General features: G+C 39.8%; 1 protein-coding gene across 13 annotated transcripts in view; it reads right to left on the minus strand.

Moving 5' to 3' along the window:
* Frmpd4 (FERM and PDZ domain containing 4) overlaps positions 1-19401 on the minus strand; it is a 1105936-nt gene that overhangs the window by 25064 nt on the left and 1061471 nt on the right. For all 13 annotated transcript variants that reach the window (NM_001369234.1, NM_001033330.4, NM_001359072.1 and 10 more), the window contains 4 exons: positions 15839-15946; positions 11833-11964; positions 9077-9196; positions 1444-1580 (listed from right to left, as the gene is read on the minus strand). In NM_001369234.1, coding sequence (NP_001356163.1) covers positions 1444-1580; positions 9077-9196; positions 11833-11964; positions 15839-15946 — 497 coding nt within the window. The remainder of the gene's footprint in view (positions 1-1443; positions 1581-9076; positions 9197-11832; positions 11965-15838; positions 15947-19401) is intronic.

Raw genomic sequence — 19401 nt, forward strand, 5'->3', positions numbered from 1 at the left:
TACTGTGAAGACACTTCAGAACAAGTCGCTCTATAAAAAATGGCTCTCAACCTTCCCAATGCTGTAGCTTTTTAACACAGTTCCTAATGTTGTGGTGCGCCCCAACTATAAAATTATTTTTTGTTGCTACTTTGTAAGTGTAATTTTGGTATGGTTATGAATCCTAATGTAAATATTTGTGTTTTCTGGTGGTCTTAGGCAACCCTAGTGAAAGGATTATTGACGTCTTATAGGGGTCATGACTCACAGGTTGAGAACTGCTGCTCCAACCACCCTGGCAATAGAGGAGGGATTCCAAAGAGACCATCGTGCCCATCCTTTGTGCTACCCAGCTATTAAGACAGAGGAACCCCTAGGAAATGGAATTATTCCAGGAGTTTCATGCTGCAAGGAGACAAAGGCTGAAGCCTGGTGCCATCCAGAGGAGGAACTTGCCTCCTAAGAAGAACCTCGTGCAGCAGAGAGCAGACAGGATGAGTCAGTGGTGGGCAGGACCAGAGCTTGCCTAGACTGCTGAGTTACATACACCTTTGGCCCTCTATTTAAACCTAAATCTCCATTTAAATAGATATCTCATGTCAGGATCCTGAAGACAGATCTGGGGCTTAGTAGCTCCTTTACTTGTTTCTCTTCTCAGTTCTACTATATTAAATTAATCTCCTCCCCTCTTGATTGGTGTTTTTTTTTGTTTGTTTGTTTTTGTTATTTTTGGGGGGGGGGATGGCTGAGCCTAACTAGGCTCAAAAAAAAAAAACCACAATTCAATTCAGTCTAGCACATAAACTAAGGCAAAAGAGTAGTCCCACTGTTGGGTTTTAACTGTGCCCCTGTTATGTGACCAGGGAAAGTAATGTGCAACTTAATTGTTTTGTACCTCAGTTTACCCATTTGTCTTTGAAGTAATTCCTATGTGCTGAATATGCTCATCCGAATTTTCCCCTCATTCTGAGCTGGGAGATCTATAAGGTGCTTGGCTTTGAACTCACTCTGTAACCCTAGACCTTGGGATTCTCCGTCCTCGGCCTCACGAGTAACTGAAATTAGAGGCCTGCACCACTAAACCTGTAATCTGTTTACCTTGGTTTGTTTCCTTATTCTGGTGCTTTAGGGACAAGATCTTGCTACGTGGTTCTGGCTGCTCTTGTCCTCATGGCAAGCCTTCTGCCTCAGTATGCTCTATCACTAAAGTTGATAGGGATGGTGGGAGTGAGCCATCATTCTGGGGCTTATACATTATTTAAAAAAATGCTTTCCACCTTGACTGCAATTCTAAAGGTGAGTAAAGTGAGGAATGCATCTCTCCTATCATAAAAGATAAAATATTTGTATATTTTGCTACTAGTTTACAAACAATCTGCCATGAACAAGATGAATTCTACGAACACATACAAATGAGTAAAGAAACACCCACAGCATCTCATGACACCAAGTGTGAACACTTACTCAATGTATTTGAGGGAGATTTTCTGCGTCTGTTTGGTGGTGACAGTAGCAATGTACATTTGTAACGCGGCCAGCCGCAAGGCAATGTCATATTTCAGCTCTGGTCCAAATCGCTCCTGAACGACATCGTTACAACTCTGTGAAGATACCAGCAGAGGGCGCAGTTGGTCAGAGCATGAGCCGCCTTCCAGTGCCTTTAGAGGAACAGGTGACAACCATTCCCTCAGTGTTTCAACCTTCACTTCTAAGGCACTGAGGCTAAATGTGGAAACATCTCCACCATGCTGCTTGGAGCCGAGTGAGTATTTAATTGCACAAACACAGAGACCACATAAAACATTTAACAGTCATCGACAAGCTGTTATTTAAATATTTAGCTTTTTGTAAAAATAATTAGGAATTTAGGGATAGAATTGCCAAACACAGGTGCTGCAACTGAACAGGGAAACACTGTTGGAAGAATGTGAGTTTTGCAGTTAGGCTATTGCTGGACTTGAAATCCTGGCTTCTAAACTTCTTTGTTCTTTTTATATGAATCCCTAACTTGATGGAGCCTCAGTTTTCCTTTCTCTAAAATGGTGTGAGTGATGGTTTTTAACCACAGGGTGTTGTGAGGACTGAAATAGTTGACAATGTGAAACCCTTGAACAGTACTTGGCAGCTGTAAGCATAGTCATACTTCTAAAAATGTATTATTTATGTTATTCTTAGTCTTACTTTATGTGGTACTGGGGGTTACAGTCCCAGCTTTGCCATCAATAGCTACTGTGTTTGAAACATTAGCATTTATTTGATCTCTTGCTGTCTATTTATCTGTGAGTGGGGCTCCTAGGTACCATTTCACTAGAGCTGCCTGAGGATTACATGAGATGTGCAAACACTTTATCACAGGGCATTGGTGAGTGCTGTAAGGGTATCTATTAAAACCTTCCATCCATTTCAGTGGCAGCAGCCTTCCATTTTCAAATGTGCAATCATGTGGGCATTAGTCCAGATCTCTTGGAATTAGTTCGTTCAACTCAGAATTTGTGGCGAGGGCCAAAATGAAGGCAAGGTATAGTGTTACACCCTATAGTTGTAGCTACTTGTAAGGCTGGGGTAGGTGGGTGTCTTGTAAGTTTTCTGTGGCTTTTCTAAGTATCATGAACAAGGCAACTTATAGAAGGATGGACTTATGAGAGGTGTTAAAGTTTCAGAGTGAGAGGGCATGATCTTCATGAAAGAGTGCAGGCAGGCAGGCAGGCATGGCGCTAGAACAGTTGCAAAGAGCTTACATCCTTATTCAAAAGGGGGAGGCAGAGAGCTAACAGGCAGAGAGAGAATGGTGTGGGCTTTTGAAAGCTCAAAGCTTACCTTCAGTGTCACCACCTCTAACAGGAACAAACCTGCTAATCCTCCCCAAACAGTTCAACCAAAAGGGCCTAAGCATTCAAATGTGTGAGCCTTTAGGACCACTCATATTCAAACCATCATAATGAAGGCCAACCTGTGTAAAATCCCCAGACTGCATCGCTGTCAACCAAAGTGGTTAAGCCTGTGCTATAAAATGTTAAGGTCCTGTGTGACCACAGAGACAAGACTTGGGTACTATATTCCTCTATCTTGTTAGGAACAAAGTTTGGAGCTGAGAGCAGAAGGAACATACAGAACATGTAAGCAGATTCTGTGTATGTGATGACTGATTTTTATACTGGAAACTGGATTCTAGGTCTAGAAAAATATATCCCCTTTCCCTGCATCCTTATTGTATTTTTTGCCTTGTATCAAATAGACATCAAAGGGAAACCCATGCTGCATTGTTTTGCTTCCTTTTTAAGAGAAGTACATTATTAATTACCTAACATACTGATTTTATGAACTTAGATCCAGGTACCATTGCATGGCTTCTGCATGTAATGTTTAAACATTGCATACTTAGTGCATCTTATGTTTTGTATTTTATATATGTATGTACAATAGATGCGTACTTCTCAGCCCACTGCTTCATTCCTAAGTGAGTCCACTTCTCCCAATTCACCCCTAATAGAGTATTTTATGTTTGTTTTGCTGAAAAAAAAAAAACCGTAAAGCTTCCTGGAACACCCAGCAGCTCATATGTAAAGTGGTTATGTTAAGAAGCAGGACCTAGCAAGCTTGGGATATACACGCACCCCCCCCCCCCCCGTTAACAATTTAAAGCTGCTACTTTGTTCTGTTTATTTTTGTTTCAACAATCAGGCACAGTGCTTAAGGCAGTCAGTCATGGCTCCAGGATGTTAACAGCCTAGATAGGTTGCCTTAAACAGTCTTCTAAGAGACTAGAAACCCAGAATATTGTGTGTGCTCATATGCTTAAGGTGTACACATATGTAGCCCCCAAAATGTGGTCCAGGGAACTCTGACAGCAATATCATGATTGTTTTACTGTAGCATGGCATAGTTTCCAGCAAACTAAAAAGGGAACACTTGCTTTAATTTTAGATCTTTCTGTTGGTACACATGTACATGTGTGCTCTGTCTATGTAGATCCAATGACAACTTTGGATATTGTTGCTCAATATATATTTAGACAGGACCTCTCACTGACCCGGAATTCCCAGGCTAGGTTAGCAGGCTGGCAAGCTTCCAGGACCTGCCTGCCTGTCTTTCTTTCCCTGTGCTGTGGTTGCAAGCATGTGCTGCTGTGTCTTACTTTTGGGTAATGTGGGCTCTGGGGATCAAATTCATGTCCTTATGATCTTTATGGGCTGAGATATTGCCTCAACCCCAAAATCTGTTTTCTGAGAAGTCATTTTTCAAATAACGTTTTTGAAGACTGCTACTGCATAAGAATTTACAACAGAAGGTGTTTTTCCTTTTCTTTTCATATAGAATTTATATATAAAAGCTCAGGTTTAATGGTAGGTAATACAATTACCTTAGCCATAACATGTTAGTTTTTTTTTCTTCTTTATCTAAAAATGGGTGAACTCTTGAGAACAACTGACTTGAGAGCTAACTAACTTGCAAGATTTCCACAATAGCCTTAAGGTGATTAATTCACAAAATGGAATTTGCTGTAGAAACATGAGCCATTATTGTTACTTCCTAAGAACTCTGGCCAGAGCCATTTTTTTCCATTCCAGTTGTGCCTTGCTGTGGTGGTTTGAATAAGAATGTCCCCTATAGGCCTATATATTAGAGTATTTGGTCTTCAGTCAGTGGAACTATTTGGGAAGGATTAGGAGGTGTGGCTGTGTTCAGGCAGGTGTGTCACTGGGGGTAGGCTTTGAAGTTTTAAAAGCCCATGCCATTCCCAATTTCAGCTTCTGCTTCAACAAAATGCCTGCCTGTCTCCTTGCCATTATACTCCCCACCAGACAGCATGAACTCGTTGAAGCTATAAGCAAGACCACAATTAAATGCTTAAAAAAAGTTGCCTTTGCCATAGTGCTTCATCACAGGAATAGAAAAGGAACTAAAGACATATGCATTTTTAGCAGAATCCTGGGTAAACCTTTTGATAAGGCAATTAGTCACTTAATTATGCCCCAGTACAGGGGAACACAAGGGTCAGGAAGCAGAAGTGGGTGGGTTGGGGAGTGGGGGGGATACAGGGGGCTTTTGGGATAACATTTGAAATGTAAATGAAGAAAATATCTAATTAAAAAATGAATGATCCTGGAGAGGTTGTGTGCAATATGTATTACATGTGTATGTATGTATGTATGTATGTATGTATGTATGTATATATGTATGTGTGTATGTATATGTGGGAGATAAATCATTATTTTATCTTAAATATATTACTTAAATACAGTTTCCCAAGTGAATAGTAGCAATTGCTAAGTAGAGGTTCTATCAGGACCTAGTATAGGCTTATAAAAAATTCATTTGTAATTAATATACATTTAAGAGGAAAACAATACATGTTTGCCAAGATTTTGGTGACTCAAGAGTTATAACTTGTTTACTAATTGGTATAAACAACTTTTTTTTTTCTGAACAGAGTGGACAGGACAAGTGTCAGCATACATATTATCATTATGAATTTCAACAGTCTAGATATTAGAGTTTACAGTTAATATATATACTAAAATTTGCAAAGGCCCTCATGGGCCATTAAGGACTCAGAGATGAATACATATTATCACTACTGAAATTGGTTTGCATCTTCCTGCTTCATCTGGTCTATGGTAAGTGTCCTTATTAGGAGATAGCTAAGTTAAATTCAGTTTGGTTTTGTAAAGTGCTCTGCATGAATTCTGCTTCCTCTTCTGTTCTCCAAGCAATTTCATTGCACCTTTGTAGTGGTTTAAAATCAACACAGGCACACAGGAGACCTGTTGACTTCTAGTAGACAGATGTGTTATTTTAGACGCACCACACGTTCTGCGATGCAGTCATTTCCAAGTAGAGTCTGAAGCAAAAAAAAAAAAAAAATCATATCCTATTCTCTGAGGGGGATATAAAATGATAGTAACTTGATTTTAGTCTCCATCACCCACAGAATATGGCTATGCATCTCCCCCACGGCCTATTCCATTAGGAGGTAGATAATCCACCACCTACATGAAAGGCAAGGCAGGAAAACAGAAACACCATCAGGCTTTTTCTTTCAGTCTCCAGGCAAGCGCTCCAGACAGGTTGTCGCATTTTGAGGCCAGTCCCCTGGTAGAAAAGATGTCTTTCAAATGAAAGAACTCCCCATGCACTTGATTTGAGCAAACACGCCTTAAACACAACATAATCAGCTTTAGTGACTCCTTGTCTCCTTTCTCTAGGACAAGCACAGCCATGTTTTTTCCCCTTTACAAAGGCAGTGGACTTCTTGTGGTGTTTAAACAGAAGCTGAATGGTTTTAAAGCACCATCCTGTTATCAAGATGAGAATGTAATTATAGAAAACAACCCATTCCTGCATTTCACTGTCTACAGCTTTATACTAACAGGTACCTGGAGCTATTCATTTGCAGCTAACTAGCTAATAATTGTAGCCCAAGGTCTTGGGTGAGGTGACCTAGTCTCTGAGTGATGCTCAGCATGAATATAAGAGAAGATGCAGTAATGGATCAGCTGAGGACTGCACTCTTTGTTTCGTTCAGTCATAGTTGTCTTGGCTTCCTGACCTATTGGGGGAACACTGTTGCCAATTAAAGGGTGCATCAAACCTAAATTTACTACCAAGAAATCCCAGAACATGGTGGTCTTACTGTTCAGGTTGGAAAATGTAGTATACATTTAAAATTATTTTTGATAATAGGGTGTATACACTGAACAGGTTTGGGCTTATCTTGGAGATGCAGGGCTATCTTCATGAACATTTATCACACTCTCCAGCTAAAAAAAATGTTGTCCAAAACCCACAGAGGCGGGGAGACCTAGTAGATTCTTTTCTCAGGATTCCTACGCACTAGAATGTAGTAGCATGCTCTGCTTCTTCTTTCTCTGTCATCATTACTTATCTCTAGGGATTATGGCCATTTGATACCAACGTTCCTAATTTGCCACATGTATCTTGTTTATCTCTCTTTCACCTTATATCTACTTTCTTTTGGTTCATATTTGTTTTTCTTTCTTTTTTATATATGTCAATGTAAAACACATATATAGACACTTTGAGTGTTTCTATTACTGTGTATTACACATTAAACAAATAGGTTCTTTTTTGAGATTTTATTTTTATGTGTATGGATGTTTTGCCTACATGTATGTCAATGCATTCAGTGCACACCGAGGGCGGAAGAAGTCATTAGTTTCCTTGGAACTGGACTTACAGGTGGTTGTTAGCTGCCAGCTAGATGCTGGAATCAATTCTTTTTTTTTTTTTTTGAAGTGTACAAAACATGGAGTTTATTTTGTTTTGGGAAACTATTCTTGAGTGTGTGGTCTGCCTTGGAGAGTTGTTGATATACACAATGACACTCCAGTGGACAAAGCTGATTTCCCCCCATTTTCTCAAAATGTTAGGGTGAATATTTTTCTGGTAATATTTTTAATATTGAGGTGGGTTCTTTTTTGTTTTTTATTTTGTTTTGTTTTGTTTCTTCAGATGACCTGGCATTCCCTAGGTGTGTCTTTTGCTAAGCTCTACCTTCCCATTGGAGGATATATTCCCATCAGGTCAATACTGTCACTGAAGGTTTGCTCTGGAAGACCATTCAATACTTTTAACTGTTCAGTTACTTGTCCAGCTCCTATAATACGTTATCAATGTTTATTCCAATTGCATTGGAAAATTTTAGTGATAGATTCACAAAATATAGGGGCTGCTCCCAAATATTGAATCACATAAACATCAATATGTTATCTATATCAAAAGATTGCCTCTGGGGCAAATAATTCCAAATACTCATCATACTTACCCCTGGAAGTTTTATTTTGGGGATAATTATATTCCAAATTAAAAGGTAAGATAGACCATCTAGAGAACACACACACACACACACACACACATACACACACACAAATCTTAGAATCTTAAAATTCTGAAAAGTATTAGTTCCAATGTAATTACTATCACAATGTCTTAAAGAGATTTAAGTACCTAAATGAATGAATAAACATTTGGAGAAGAAACAACTCATATATATATATATATATATATATATATATATATATATATACCGTGTGCCAAGTGATCATCGAAGAGAGACATAATGAGATTAGGCATGCCATTTTAAATCAGCATTATAACAATAGATTCAAGTAAGGATCACCAATTAATACTATTAATAAAAATTAGTGGGTGACAATTTGATGAAATATAAGATGATAAAAGTCACAAATGACTTGCCACGAATTTCTTATTAATTATAAAAGAAAAGTGATTAATTTGTACAAGGACACAACCCACATAAGAGTCAAAGTTAGCCTCACATAAAGGGATAAACTGGCACCATGTGGCTCCTCATATGCTATACTGAGGAGAATAGTCACTCATATCATTCTTTACAAATTCATAACTTCAACCCAATCATAAGAACATACTAGAGAAAGCCAAATGAAAATATTTTTGTGAAATAGCTGATTAGTACTTCTCAAAACTCAATGTCACCAAAGTCACAGACAGGAATAAGGAATGGTATTGATTTAAGGACACTAAAGTGACAAGATAATTAAACTACATGCAAAATTAGATTCCAAAGTGAATTGTATTCCAGAAAAAAATGACATTTGGGGGCCACAGGCATCATTTTGGACATAGATAAAAGATGAGTTAAGGAACACACATTGATGTCTCACTTCTTGATTTTGTTATTTGGACAAAGTTTATATAAAAAATTGGCCATGTTATTGGAAAATACATATCATATTTGAAGTAAAAATAATATATGAAGTAAGTAACTAGCTTTCATGTGTTGTAGAAAAAGAATATGTTTATGCATAAATTTCTGTGATGAAAAAGACAACGAGTATGTACCTGCATTAAATATCAGATACATGGGAGAAAATGCTAACAACGGGTAAATCTGGGTGGAAGATGGAGATCACCATTCTTGCAACCTATAAGGGAGTAATAAATTCTTTCAAAATCAAATGTGAAAATGAAAGGAGCATAACCTACTTTTTTATGATTCATCAAGCTTAGAGGAGCATGGAAAGAAAAAAAAACACTGAGGAGGTCAGTCATATACCTCCACATTCATATAGAATAATCCAAAAAGTTTACCTACCTGAACATAGAGATACTCAAAAGCAACTGGATCTCTTCTTAACAGGTCAATGGGATCTTTGGGAACAAAACTGATTCGGAAAAGACACCTCATCTTATGGGAGCTGGGCCTCTGTGTCACCTGGAAGAGCAAACACATCATTTAAGAATCCATATGCCAACAAGGTTTTGCTGAAAGGACCCCGATATAGCTGTCTTGTGTGAGGCTATGCCAGTGCCTGGCAAATACAGAAGTGGATGCTCACAGTCATCTATTGGATGGAACACAGGGCCCCCAATGGAGGAGCTAGAGAAAGCACCCAAGGAGCTGAAGGGGTCTACAACCCTATAGGTGGAACAACAATATGAAGTAACCAGTGCCCCCAGAGCTCGTGTCTCTAGTTGCATATGTAGCAGAAGATGGCCTAGTTGGCCATCATTGGGAAGAGAGGCCCCTGGGTCTTGCAAACTTTATATGCCCCAGTACAGGGGAATGCCAAGGCCAAGAAGTGGGAGTGGGTGGGTAGGGGAGCAGGGTGGGGGGAGGGTATAGGGGACTTTCGGGATAGCCTTTGAAATGTAAATGAAGAAAATATCTAATAAAAAGTTGGAAAAAAAAAGAATCCATCAGTGCTGGCTAAGAAAGGGATGAAAGCCACAGAATCAAAATGCCCGTTCTTTCTACATCAACAAAATCTTCCCATTTGCCTTTGTGTGAGACTGGGGTTCCTAGAAGCAGACTCAGATGTTAGAGTTTGTACATACAGGGACTTGTTCTAGGAAGGTTTAAAAGGGAGAAAGTAAAGAGAAAGCAGCACAGGAGAGGATAGATGACAAGAGTTCATACACGTAGAGTGACACGACATAAATTCTTATCCTATTCTGAGACTGCAATGGCTGTATTATACAGAATGATTCAAAAGTAGGTAACTGCTTTCTTTTAGGCTATTTGACTCATTTTCTTAAGTTTTGGATATGTAAGATCAGGAACATTTTTGAATCTTTGTTCACGTAAATCTCTATAATAGTTCCCCCCAGGCCCATATAGTCAGCAGAAGTTTGGGCAGAACTATAAAGAGAAAAAGAAAGTGGTGGAACTTTTTATTATACTCAGGAAGAGGTGGGCTGTCCACCTCTCTTTGTCATTTACTGACACAGGTAAAGGTTATTTACTACATGTCCCTGTGACTACTTGATAGAATAGGAGTTTGTAGAGTCTTTAGGCATAGCACATCACCAATGACAGGCCAACTGCTTGATCAACATACCCAGGTGAAGTGACACTGACAAGTGTTCTAAGTTGTTACTCAGAGCTTTCTTGTAGGATGGGGCTCTAGGTGACATGGTGGGAACTGGCTTGATGAGCCATTTTTATTGACTCCCCAATTTGCCCCCATGCCCATCTTCTACCCCTCTCTCAGCTATTCTCATAACCTCTCATGGAATTTCCCCACATTCACATCTTTAGCTGAAGTTTTGCTTCTAGGGGAACTTAGACACACACTGAGCTTTCGCTTAAGGGGTTCTGAATATAAGTGATGGTTTCCCAAAGACATTGCATAAAATAAGCCATCCATTTCTAAGAGTATTTTTCCATGTGGTATTTTTGCAAGTGACATTAAATATCCTTATGTGGATTTAAGTTTGATGACCATCATAGGTAAAGCTTAGATACAGACATTAAAATCAAAATGCATGGCAGCTCTTCTAATTCACTGCATCCCATTGGATTCTGTCGAAGGGATAAGGAAATTCAAGGGAACTGATGTGTGGAGTACTAGTTCTTGATTTTTTGTTTAAAGAATTATTTTCCTTTTTTTTTTCATTATGCATGTGCATGTAAGCTCAGGTGCCTAAAGAGGCCAGAGGTGTTAGATGCCCTGGAGCTGGAGTTCTAGGTAGTTGTGAACCATCTGATGTGGGGTCTGGGAATTGAACTTGAGTCCTCTAGAAAAGCTGATCATGTTCTTAAGTGCTGAGTCATCCCTCCAGCCCCCAGACACTTACTTTTTTTAGTATGACAGTTGCTTCCTGTCCTTCTATTCTCTTGGTGGTAACTTGCTGCTTCAGTTGCAGGTGTCTTCCCCCCCCCCATGTTCCCTTATGCCCTCTTTTTAGGGCTATCTCTCAATGAACTTTCCTAAGCAAGTAGACTTTGTGGATACTTAAAGACTCAACCAAAATGCTCAGCTTTTTTGAAGTTAAGACAAGTGAAGGTAGTATGTTGGATGCAGTAGCAAACAGTTGGCTTGTCTCCCCAGAAAACAGATGGGGTGGAATCTTGAGAGCCAGGAATTGGGACACATAGGTACATCACATTGATAATGGGTAGGACTAAGGCAGTGATTACAGGCTTCCAAAAATAGCCTTGAGTATGTATCCAGAACAAAAGACAAAAAAGATGACTTTGACTTACTCTACATACTCTCAGAAACAATTGTGGTTTCAATGATTTTGAAGAGACTAGAGATCAAAACAAGCAAGGAAGTCATTGCAGTAACAGAAAATGTCACTCTGCAGAGCAATATTCCAGTATCTCCCTGGCTTTTGAATGACAAATCTGGGAGATCAACTGAAAAACTATGACAGACTGGCAAAAGGGGGACCATCTCCTTAAGGTAACAAGTGCATCCATTATAAAGGCAGTGCTTCCTTCAGAGAGAACCTCTGGTTTAGAGCAGCTAGAGGGAGAGGACTGGAGGAAGGGCATCGTGAGACACCACAGACTCTGTTTCCAACAGCAGAAGCAGCAGCATTCTTGGGGGGTACATCACAGACCTGAGTGAGTGTCTCCTGTTCATGAAGCAAGAGCAGCTTGGTGCCAGCCCCTTCAATTCTCTGCTCCAGCATGAGGGAGAAGTGTTCAATGCCTTTGATAGACAACTTCTCTTGCAGGGTTAAGATGACATCCTTACAGAACAAACAGTGACATGAAGAGATCAAAATCAACACTGTCCACTCTATTTTTTAGAGTGTACCATAATTTATTTAGGCTTTACATCCTGTAATGGAAGAGGAACTCATTGATCATATAAGATTCTTCTTTTTTCCTCTTAAATGTATATAGGTGATTTGTCTTCATATGTGCTATGCTGCATTTGTATGCCTGGTGCCCAAAGAGGCTAGAAGGGGGCATCGGATCCCCTGGAACTGGAGTTACAAGCAGTCGTGAGCCACTATGTAGGTGCTGAGAATCAAAGCTGAGTCCTCTAGAAGAACAGCCACTGTACTTAACCAGTCCCCATGTAATGTTATAAATTAGAAAGTTTTTTTTTATATGAACAAGGAGTTAATTTTAGTCTCTTCTTCTCTAAATGAGCAAACAATTAAACTAGCTTTGGAAGTGCTCTACCACAGGGACCAGTAAAGTATGGCCTGCGTACCAGGTTTGTCCACCACTCATTTTTGTAAATATAAGTTTATTGAGACCGAGTTAATTCATCTCTTGTCCATGGTTGATTTAACGTCCATACACTGCAGGAACAGAGTTGTGCCGTAGTCCATGTGGCCTGAAATATCTGCCATTTTACTCCTGCCCCCAAGGACCGTGCTGAGCCCTGCCTAGTCTGCATGAGAGCATGGTAACTGCCTCTCCTAGGAAAGTCTACTTTCTAATCCCAGCTCTCAGGCTTATAAACTTCACAGCACTGGGGAGCTATTCAACCGGTAAGTGTCTCAGTTTCCCTACCTGTAAGCTGCAAATGATAATTATGCCTGCCTTGGAATGGATATAGGAATCAAATGTGTTCATATGTACAAAGCATTTATTATAATGCCATTTACTCAGAGAGCACCACCTTAACAGTACATGTTCATTTTACATCCCTGGGGAAGGTGAAATGAGCAAACTCTGTCTGTAATCTTTTATAGGATTAAACATTTATAGTCAGAACATGTTGACTACACAAATAAAGGCTGTACTGCCATGCACAGCGAATCTCCTCAGCCTTTCATTTCTTTTCCATAGATTTGAAACTAGCAAATGACCCCTCTTCAAGATAATTTTTGTCACATGCCTAAAGTTCTGTAGAGCATAGTTTCTCAATGGGAGGAAATGGTATCTTATGGCAACATTTGGACATTTTTGGAGATAGTCTTTGGTTGGCACAGCAGGGTTGGGGATGTCATTAGTGGTTAGAGAGTAGGGATACTGTTAAGTGCCTTAACAATGCACTGGGCAGTCACAACAAAGAACCATGTATTCCAACATCTCAATAGTTGCAAAGGTGGAAAAACCTTCTCATATAGGAAGTAGGTTTTCCATGGACTGTTCTGCTATTTGAGTCTACTTGATTGCCCTTTTGGACCCATTAAAACAAAATCCAGGACAGCAACCAAACCCACCCTCAAAGAATAATTGTTCAAAAAAAATTCCTTGATTGTGGTGAATGTGATCTAAAAGATTCCCTGCTTTATAATTTTTTTCACAACATCCAGGAAAGAGAAATACAACCCAGGCTTTGTGTGGCTGTATGAACTCTATGTGACATTTTTCTAAACCAATAGCAGGGCCAGTAGGAAATGACTCTGATAGCTGTTCCCTATCATAACTCTGTAATGAGAACACTGGTAACTTGAATTCAGCAGGTGTCACCTTCCTTTCATTGAAGCACTCTTTCTGTTATGTCCAACAACCAGTGTCTGCTGTGCTAATAAGGCTGTTAGGCACATGATAAGAGAACTTGAATTTGATGTGAACACTTTGCACAGCTCCTAGTTTTCTCCTTGTCAACTGTACTCTGCTAGGAAATCAAACTCAGTCTAATGTGAGTTCCTATAATAAAGAGGCCCAGAGGAATGAATGATAGACCTTTTCTTCAGTTTCGATTGATTTCCGGTAAGATATGTACTCAAGTCTTAACACATGTCTTTAAGTGAGGTAGGAGGTCTAACAGCAAGGAGCTAAGCAGCTGGGAACACAGAATAAGTCTCTCTGGGCAGAGATTTGCAGAAATGTACTTGTGTACAAGGGTTCCAAGGTCTGCAACAGTGGCTCAGATAGTTATCCCCATTTGCTCACAGAATCTGTGTGTAGGAATGGATTAGCCTTACCTAAAGAAAGATGTGATTCTGCCATCTCACTCTTAGGAAATAACCTTAGGTCTTCAGTGGCCTGCCTGGCAGGAGTCATTATACTTGAGCTAAAGCCCTGGACCATAGCACAGAGTTTATGCTAACAGTAGCAGAGAAGTAGACCTGGGCCTTGCAATATCAACTTGATGACTAGAGGGATAAGGCACCAAGGCCAGCCAGCCAATTGGTCAGCTATAGGCACTAATACAAAGGGGGCATTTCTTAGTAATACACTATGTGCACTGCTACATCATTTCCAGGAGACTAAAACTCTGCCCATAGGTGTCCATGGGGAGGGGACACTGAACAATATGTATATGACTGCTCCTAGATCATGCCTATGGGCTGACTTTCCTTGTTGAATCTAGCATTTCACCCTCTGCTGAAAGTAACTAGAGTGTGAGAGGGCACATGGTTGAGTTCTGGGTGTTCCTCAAGAAGGTCATCTACTTCCAGGGTGGTCTTAAGGGTCTCTCAATGCCCCATTTCTGTGTCTGTTTCCCAGATGCAAGAAAAGAATCCAATAATTCTTACAGACATCAGGTGGTCCCCAAAATCTAAAATGATTTCTCTCTTGTTCTTTCCAGAAAGAATTTGTGGAGGCCCTGCCCCCCGCCAGGGAGTTGATCAATTGTTAGATAAATTATCCTCTCATCATACATTTGTATTGAATAGGAAAAAAAAGGGGGGGGGACAATTTTCTCAGCCATCACCACTTCAAAGTAGCAGTCTTATATGAAGGGAACTAGTATTTCATCTGGGGCAATTAAGGATGACTTAGTGCTCCTACACCCATCTACTAATATTGTGCCTTCTACTGCCAACTGAATCACCATGTATTTAAGGCAATTTAAACCCAGCTGCTTGCTGCTATTATGACAGTAAGATGCATAGCAAGTGGGCTTTGTAGAACCATTTGCACAGGTGAGGTCTACTCTGAGTCCTTTCAAACACGGAGAATTAATGGTTGACTATTGATAGACATTTTAAACACAGACTTGATATTCTCTTGCTAGATTATGGTACAGATCATCAGTAGGTACATTTTTACCTCCATAAAATCTTTCTGACTGTGCCATTTGAAGAAAGCCTATTTTAGGCTGATGAGACATTAGGGAGCAATCAATTTCTGAACATACTTTTGTACAATGAATAAAAAGAGGAGAATATGCACTTTTCTTTTCCAAGAAAGAAGCATGGGGGGGGGCATATGCTTTGCCACCAAACCTATTATGTAAAACTCACCCGTGGATCAAAAATCCTGGGATTGCATGGTAGCACTTACTTTCACCCCCTCCTGAGAAACACACTTCAGTTCTGACTTGTTATGTAGCAATCTTGAACAATTGGTTACAACAACCAAAAGTAAATATTATCTTTTCATTACTCTACCCCTTGTTTTTGCTGGACACCAAAGTAGCAGATATTCAATTAACAGTTAACATCCTAATCTTCTTGGTGGCTGACATTGCTGGGAAATCCTGTTGGCTTTGGGTGGGGTGCCAAACTTTCTTGTTGACAATCATGGTATTTTAATTAATCTGTAGGTGCAGTAAAATGGCTAGCCCTGGTGTTTCCTCATCGACGGCATGCCATATTGTTTGTAGCACTCATAGAGACAAAAAGAACAGAGCCCTCTTAGTTTATGCATTCTGTATTGGTTTGATTTTACCTAATGAGTACAGGCCCAGAGATTCGAGTGTCATCTTACCTTGATGGAGGTGCTGCAGTCAAAACGAAAGGATTTGGTCTGTCCGTTTTCCAAATAGACTTTCAAAACATTTGGCATAAAAAGAAGTGAATTGTCTTTAACAGTTTCCTGTTTAACAACAGAAAAGTGAAGGTCAGTCAAATTAGAATTCCATTCTTGGTAGTAGCCACATGTATCTATTGTTTATTCTTATCACAATAGAATAAAGAATAAACAAAGAAAAGTTCAAAGGCCAACCGGGTATCCCTTTCGTGGTATCTGAACCAAGGTATTAATACCAATATTGTTTTCCAGCTACAAATAACGCACAAGATATTTTGCTTATCAGAAAAGTCAGATGCATTTTTCTTTAAAGCAAGTTTCCCCAACGGAAAACATTATTACAGACATAATTCCTTTGTAGTCAAGCATCTGTGTTTGGATCCAAGAGCTCTGACTTTTTCAGATCAGGACTAAATGAACAAAATGAGGACCATCAATGATGCTGTGTGACAGGAGACTGCTGGTCCCTGGTGGTGGTCATGCAAATGAGTCACAAGCATGAAAAAGCTCAAGGGTAAAGTTATTTTTTCTGAAACTCTTTGTAACCCATTTAGGAATGTTTCTCAACTCAAAAAGAAAACATAAGAGTCACACTCGTGTGCTAAAAGAGAAAAAACATAGGGCCAAGACTTTTAGCTTAATGGTAGAGCATTTGCTTGATGTCCTAGCCTGCTTGTTGTTGTTGTGCAAAAACCAAAACAAAACAAAACAAAACACCATGGCCAAAAGAACCTGGAGAGGCAAGGGTTTATTTTAGCTAACAGGTTACAGTCCTAGAGGAAGCTAGGGCAGGAATTCAAGGCAGGACCTGGAAACAGGAACTGAAAACAGGAACTGAAGCAGAGAGCACAGATGAATATACCTTACTAGTATTTTTCCAGGTTAACATTCAGCTACTATTCCCACACAACTCAGGACTACCTGCTCAGACATGGCAGTGCTCAGAGTGTTCCGCGCCCTCCCCCACCCTCCATCAATTAGCAATCATGAGAATCCCAGAGACATGCTTACAGGCCAACAGGATGGAAGTAATCCTTCAACTGCATTTTCCTCTTCACAGGTGTCTCTAGTTTGTTTCAAGTTGACAAAGCCTATCGAGCAACCTGGTATGTTGGTGGGCTCTGCATTGCATTCCCAGCACCGCAAAAAAGAAGTCAAGTGCTAAGTCTAGGCTATAATGAATAGCCCATAACATCACAATCTAGAAATAACTCCAACAGTGATGCCAATTTGAAATATATGACTAAGACTCAACCTGAGAAATGCATTCCTCAGGATGTTTTCTTTAATTGGATACCATGAGAGGTGATGAAAGAGATGAACGAGAGAATTAGATACATCCTTGTAAGAGCCATGAGTCTTTGGAGTGAATTGTGTCATACCCATGTATTTGGTGTCACAGAGTCATGAGGGTTGGGGACTTAGAAATAGCAAAGCCATATGTCCTTTGGCTTGAAGATGAAGGAACTGAAGAGCACATGCTCTGATATTTATGTGTTTTCCAGTCTGAGCAAACTTAAAGCTTACATATCTTATTAATAGTCCCCTAACGTTCACTGCCCAGTTCTCTTTCTGAATTTCTTCTCATTTCTACTGCCATACACTTCCTCTGTGACTTTCTTGCTGCCTGATTCACTGAGTAAGCTTGGCTTTAAATTCAGAAAAGAAGGCATGTTGTGACTGAGAAGAACATATTAGAAAAGATGAAGTCTCATGGGCTGAGGGGCAGATGGACAACTGAAGGTCCTATCTTGATAGTATCCTGGCAAGGCAGAAGAGGTTGCAGGAGACCACTGGCTCTGCAGCAGCATCCTCACAGTCCAGCTGCTTCACATGAGCTCTGTTATAAACAGGGTTGAAATGACACTATCACTACAGTTTCTAGACTATTATTCTCTCTTTAGATGCCCAGTCACAGGCTGAGAAGCCCTGGAGTGGAAAGGTAATTTTCTGATGAATTTTTGATGTGATGTACTTGTTTTTTTTAAATGCTTGGAATCTTCCACTCCTCCACTGGGACAGGATTCTGAGTTGGTGAGATGTGGTCACTCTGTGCCTAGATTGATGGAGGTCTATTTCAGTGAGCAGAGTGCATCACGTTCATATGGTAGTACAAAATTCCCATAGACTAACAGTGACAACCTCAGATCTTTCTCCCAAGTGCCCCAACAGTTTGTTAGATTGACCTGCCATGGTACTTACTCTTGACTGTCAACTAGTTTTGATTGAGAGCCACCTAGGAGATTAGTAAACCATATTTCTAGGCATACTGTGAGGACATTTTCAAAGATGATTGACAGAGGGAGAAATCTGTCCTGAATATAGGGGTATCAACCAATAACTTAAGAGCTCAGATGGAATAACAAAGGAAAAGTATCAGGTCCCCATGTTCACAGATTATTCTTCTCTCCCTCATATTTTCTATATCTCTTTCTTTCCTCTCCCTATCCATCTCTATATCAATTTCTCTCTACTTATTGGATGTTGTAAGCTGAGTAGCCTCTGCTTATACAAGCTCCTGCTGCCATTATATTTTGCCTCACTACAGGCCAAGAATAAAGAGCCAAGGAATATGGACTTAATACACTGCTACCATGAAGATCCTTTCTCCTTGAATCCATCTACGCTTGTTATTTAACCACAACTGAAAGACAATTATCACACATGTCAATTTTTTGGCCCCTAAGTTGAACAGCCCTAGGTTGGGCTAATGATAAGACTAATAAGTTCCTTGCCCAGGATACGCATATCCACAGCTTTCAATCCAGATCCACAGCTGACTTCAGGAAAGAGTTTATGATCCCTAACAAAGAGATCACAGGTAAAGGTCTATCCTTATAGATTCATTAACAACAACAACAACAACAATAAAAAGGCACCCATCAGAGCCAATAACCTTCAACAACAAAAATTTGGTATGCCCAAGGTCTTCAAAACTATTTGTACTCTAGGTAAAGACTTCCTAAAACTGAAACTAAAAAACAAAAATGAAAAGAGTACCTACTCTTCTCTTCTTTGGAATGTTGAAAATGAAATATTGTCTTGATTTTTGCATTATCTATGCTGAAGACCTTTTTATAGGTACTCAGTGGGTTCATTCTTCAGTCCTAGCTTAATATACAAAATATGTACTTTTAACTACTTTAATACACACAGAGACACATACGCACAGACACACACAAGGGAAACATAAGTCTTTTCACACAATATATAAAAGATTATACTGTGGAACCATGTTTAATTCCACAAGAAGTAGAAATTCCAAAGGAAGCTGATTTTCCCAAATATAAATGAGGCAAAGTTAGTGCTCCTAGATCAAAGCAGTGAATGCCATGCAACAACTGTCATAGGAGTCACTGGGTTAGATCCTACTCTGGCTGTGTTAGAACTGAGAGGCAAGGAGGTGGTAAGGCAAACCCCTTTCAGTCCTGAGATTTGACTCCCTCACGAAAGACAAGAAGCATATCCAGAATGAACATTCTCGCTTGATGTGAGCAAAATGCCCCTGCCTCAGTGCTTTT

This window comes from Mus musculus, chromosome X, assembly GCF_000001635.26.
Source record: "Mus musculus strain C57BL/6J chromosome X, GRCm38.p6 C57BL/6J".
Taxonomy (NCBI): domain Eukaryota; kingdom Metazoa; phylum Chordata; class Mammalia; order Rodentia; family Muridae; genus Mus; species Mus musculus.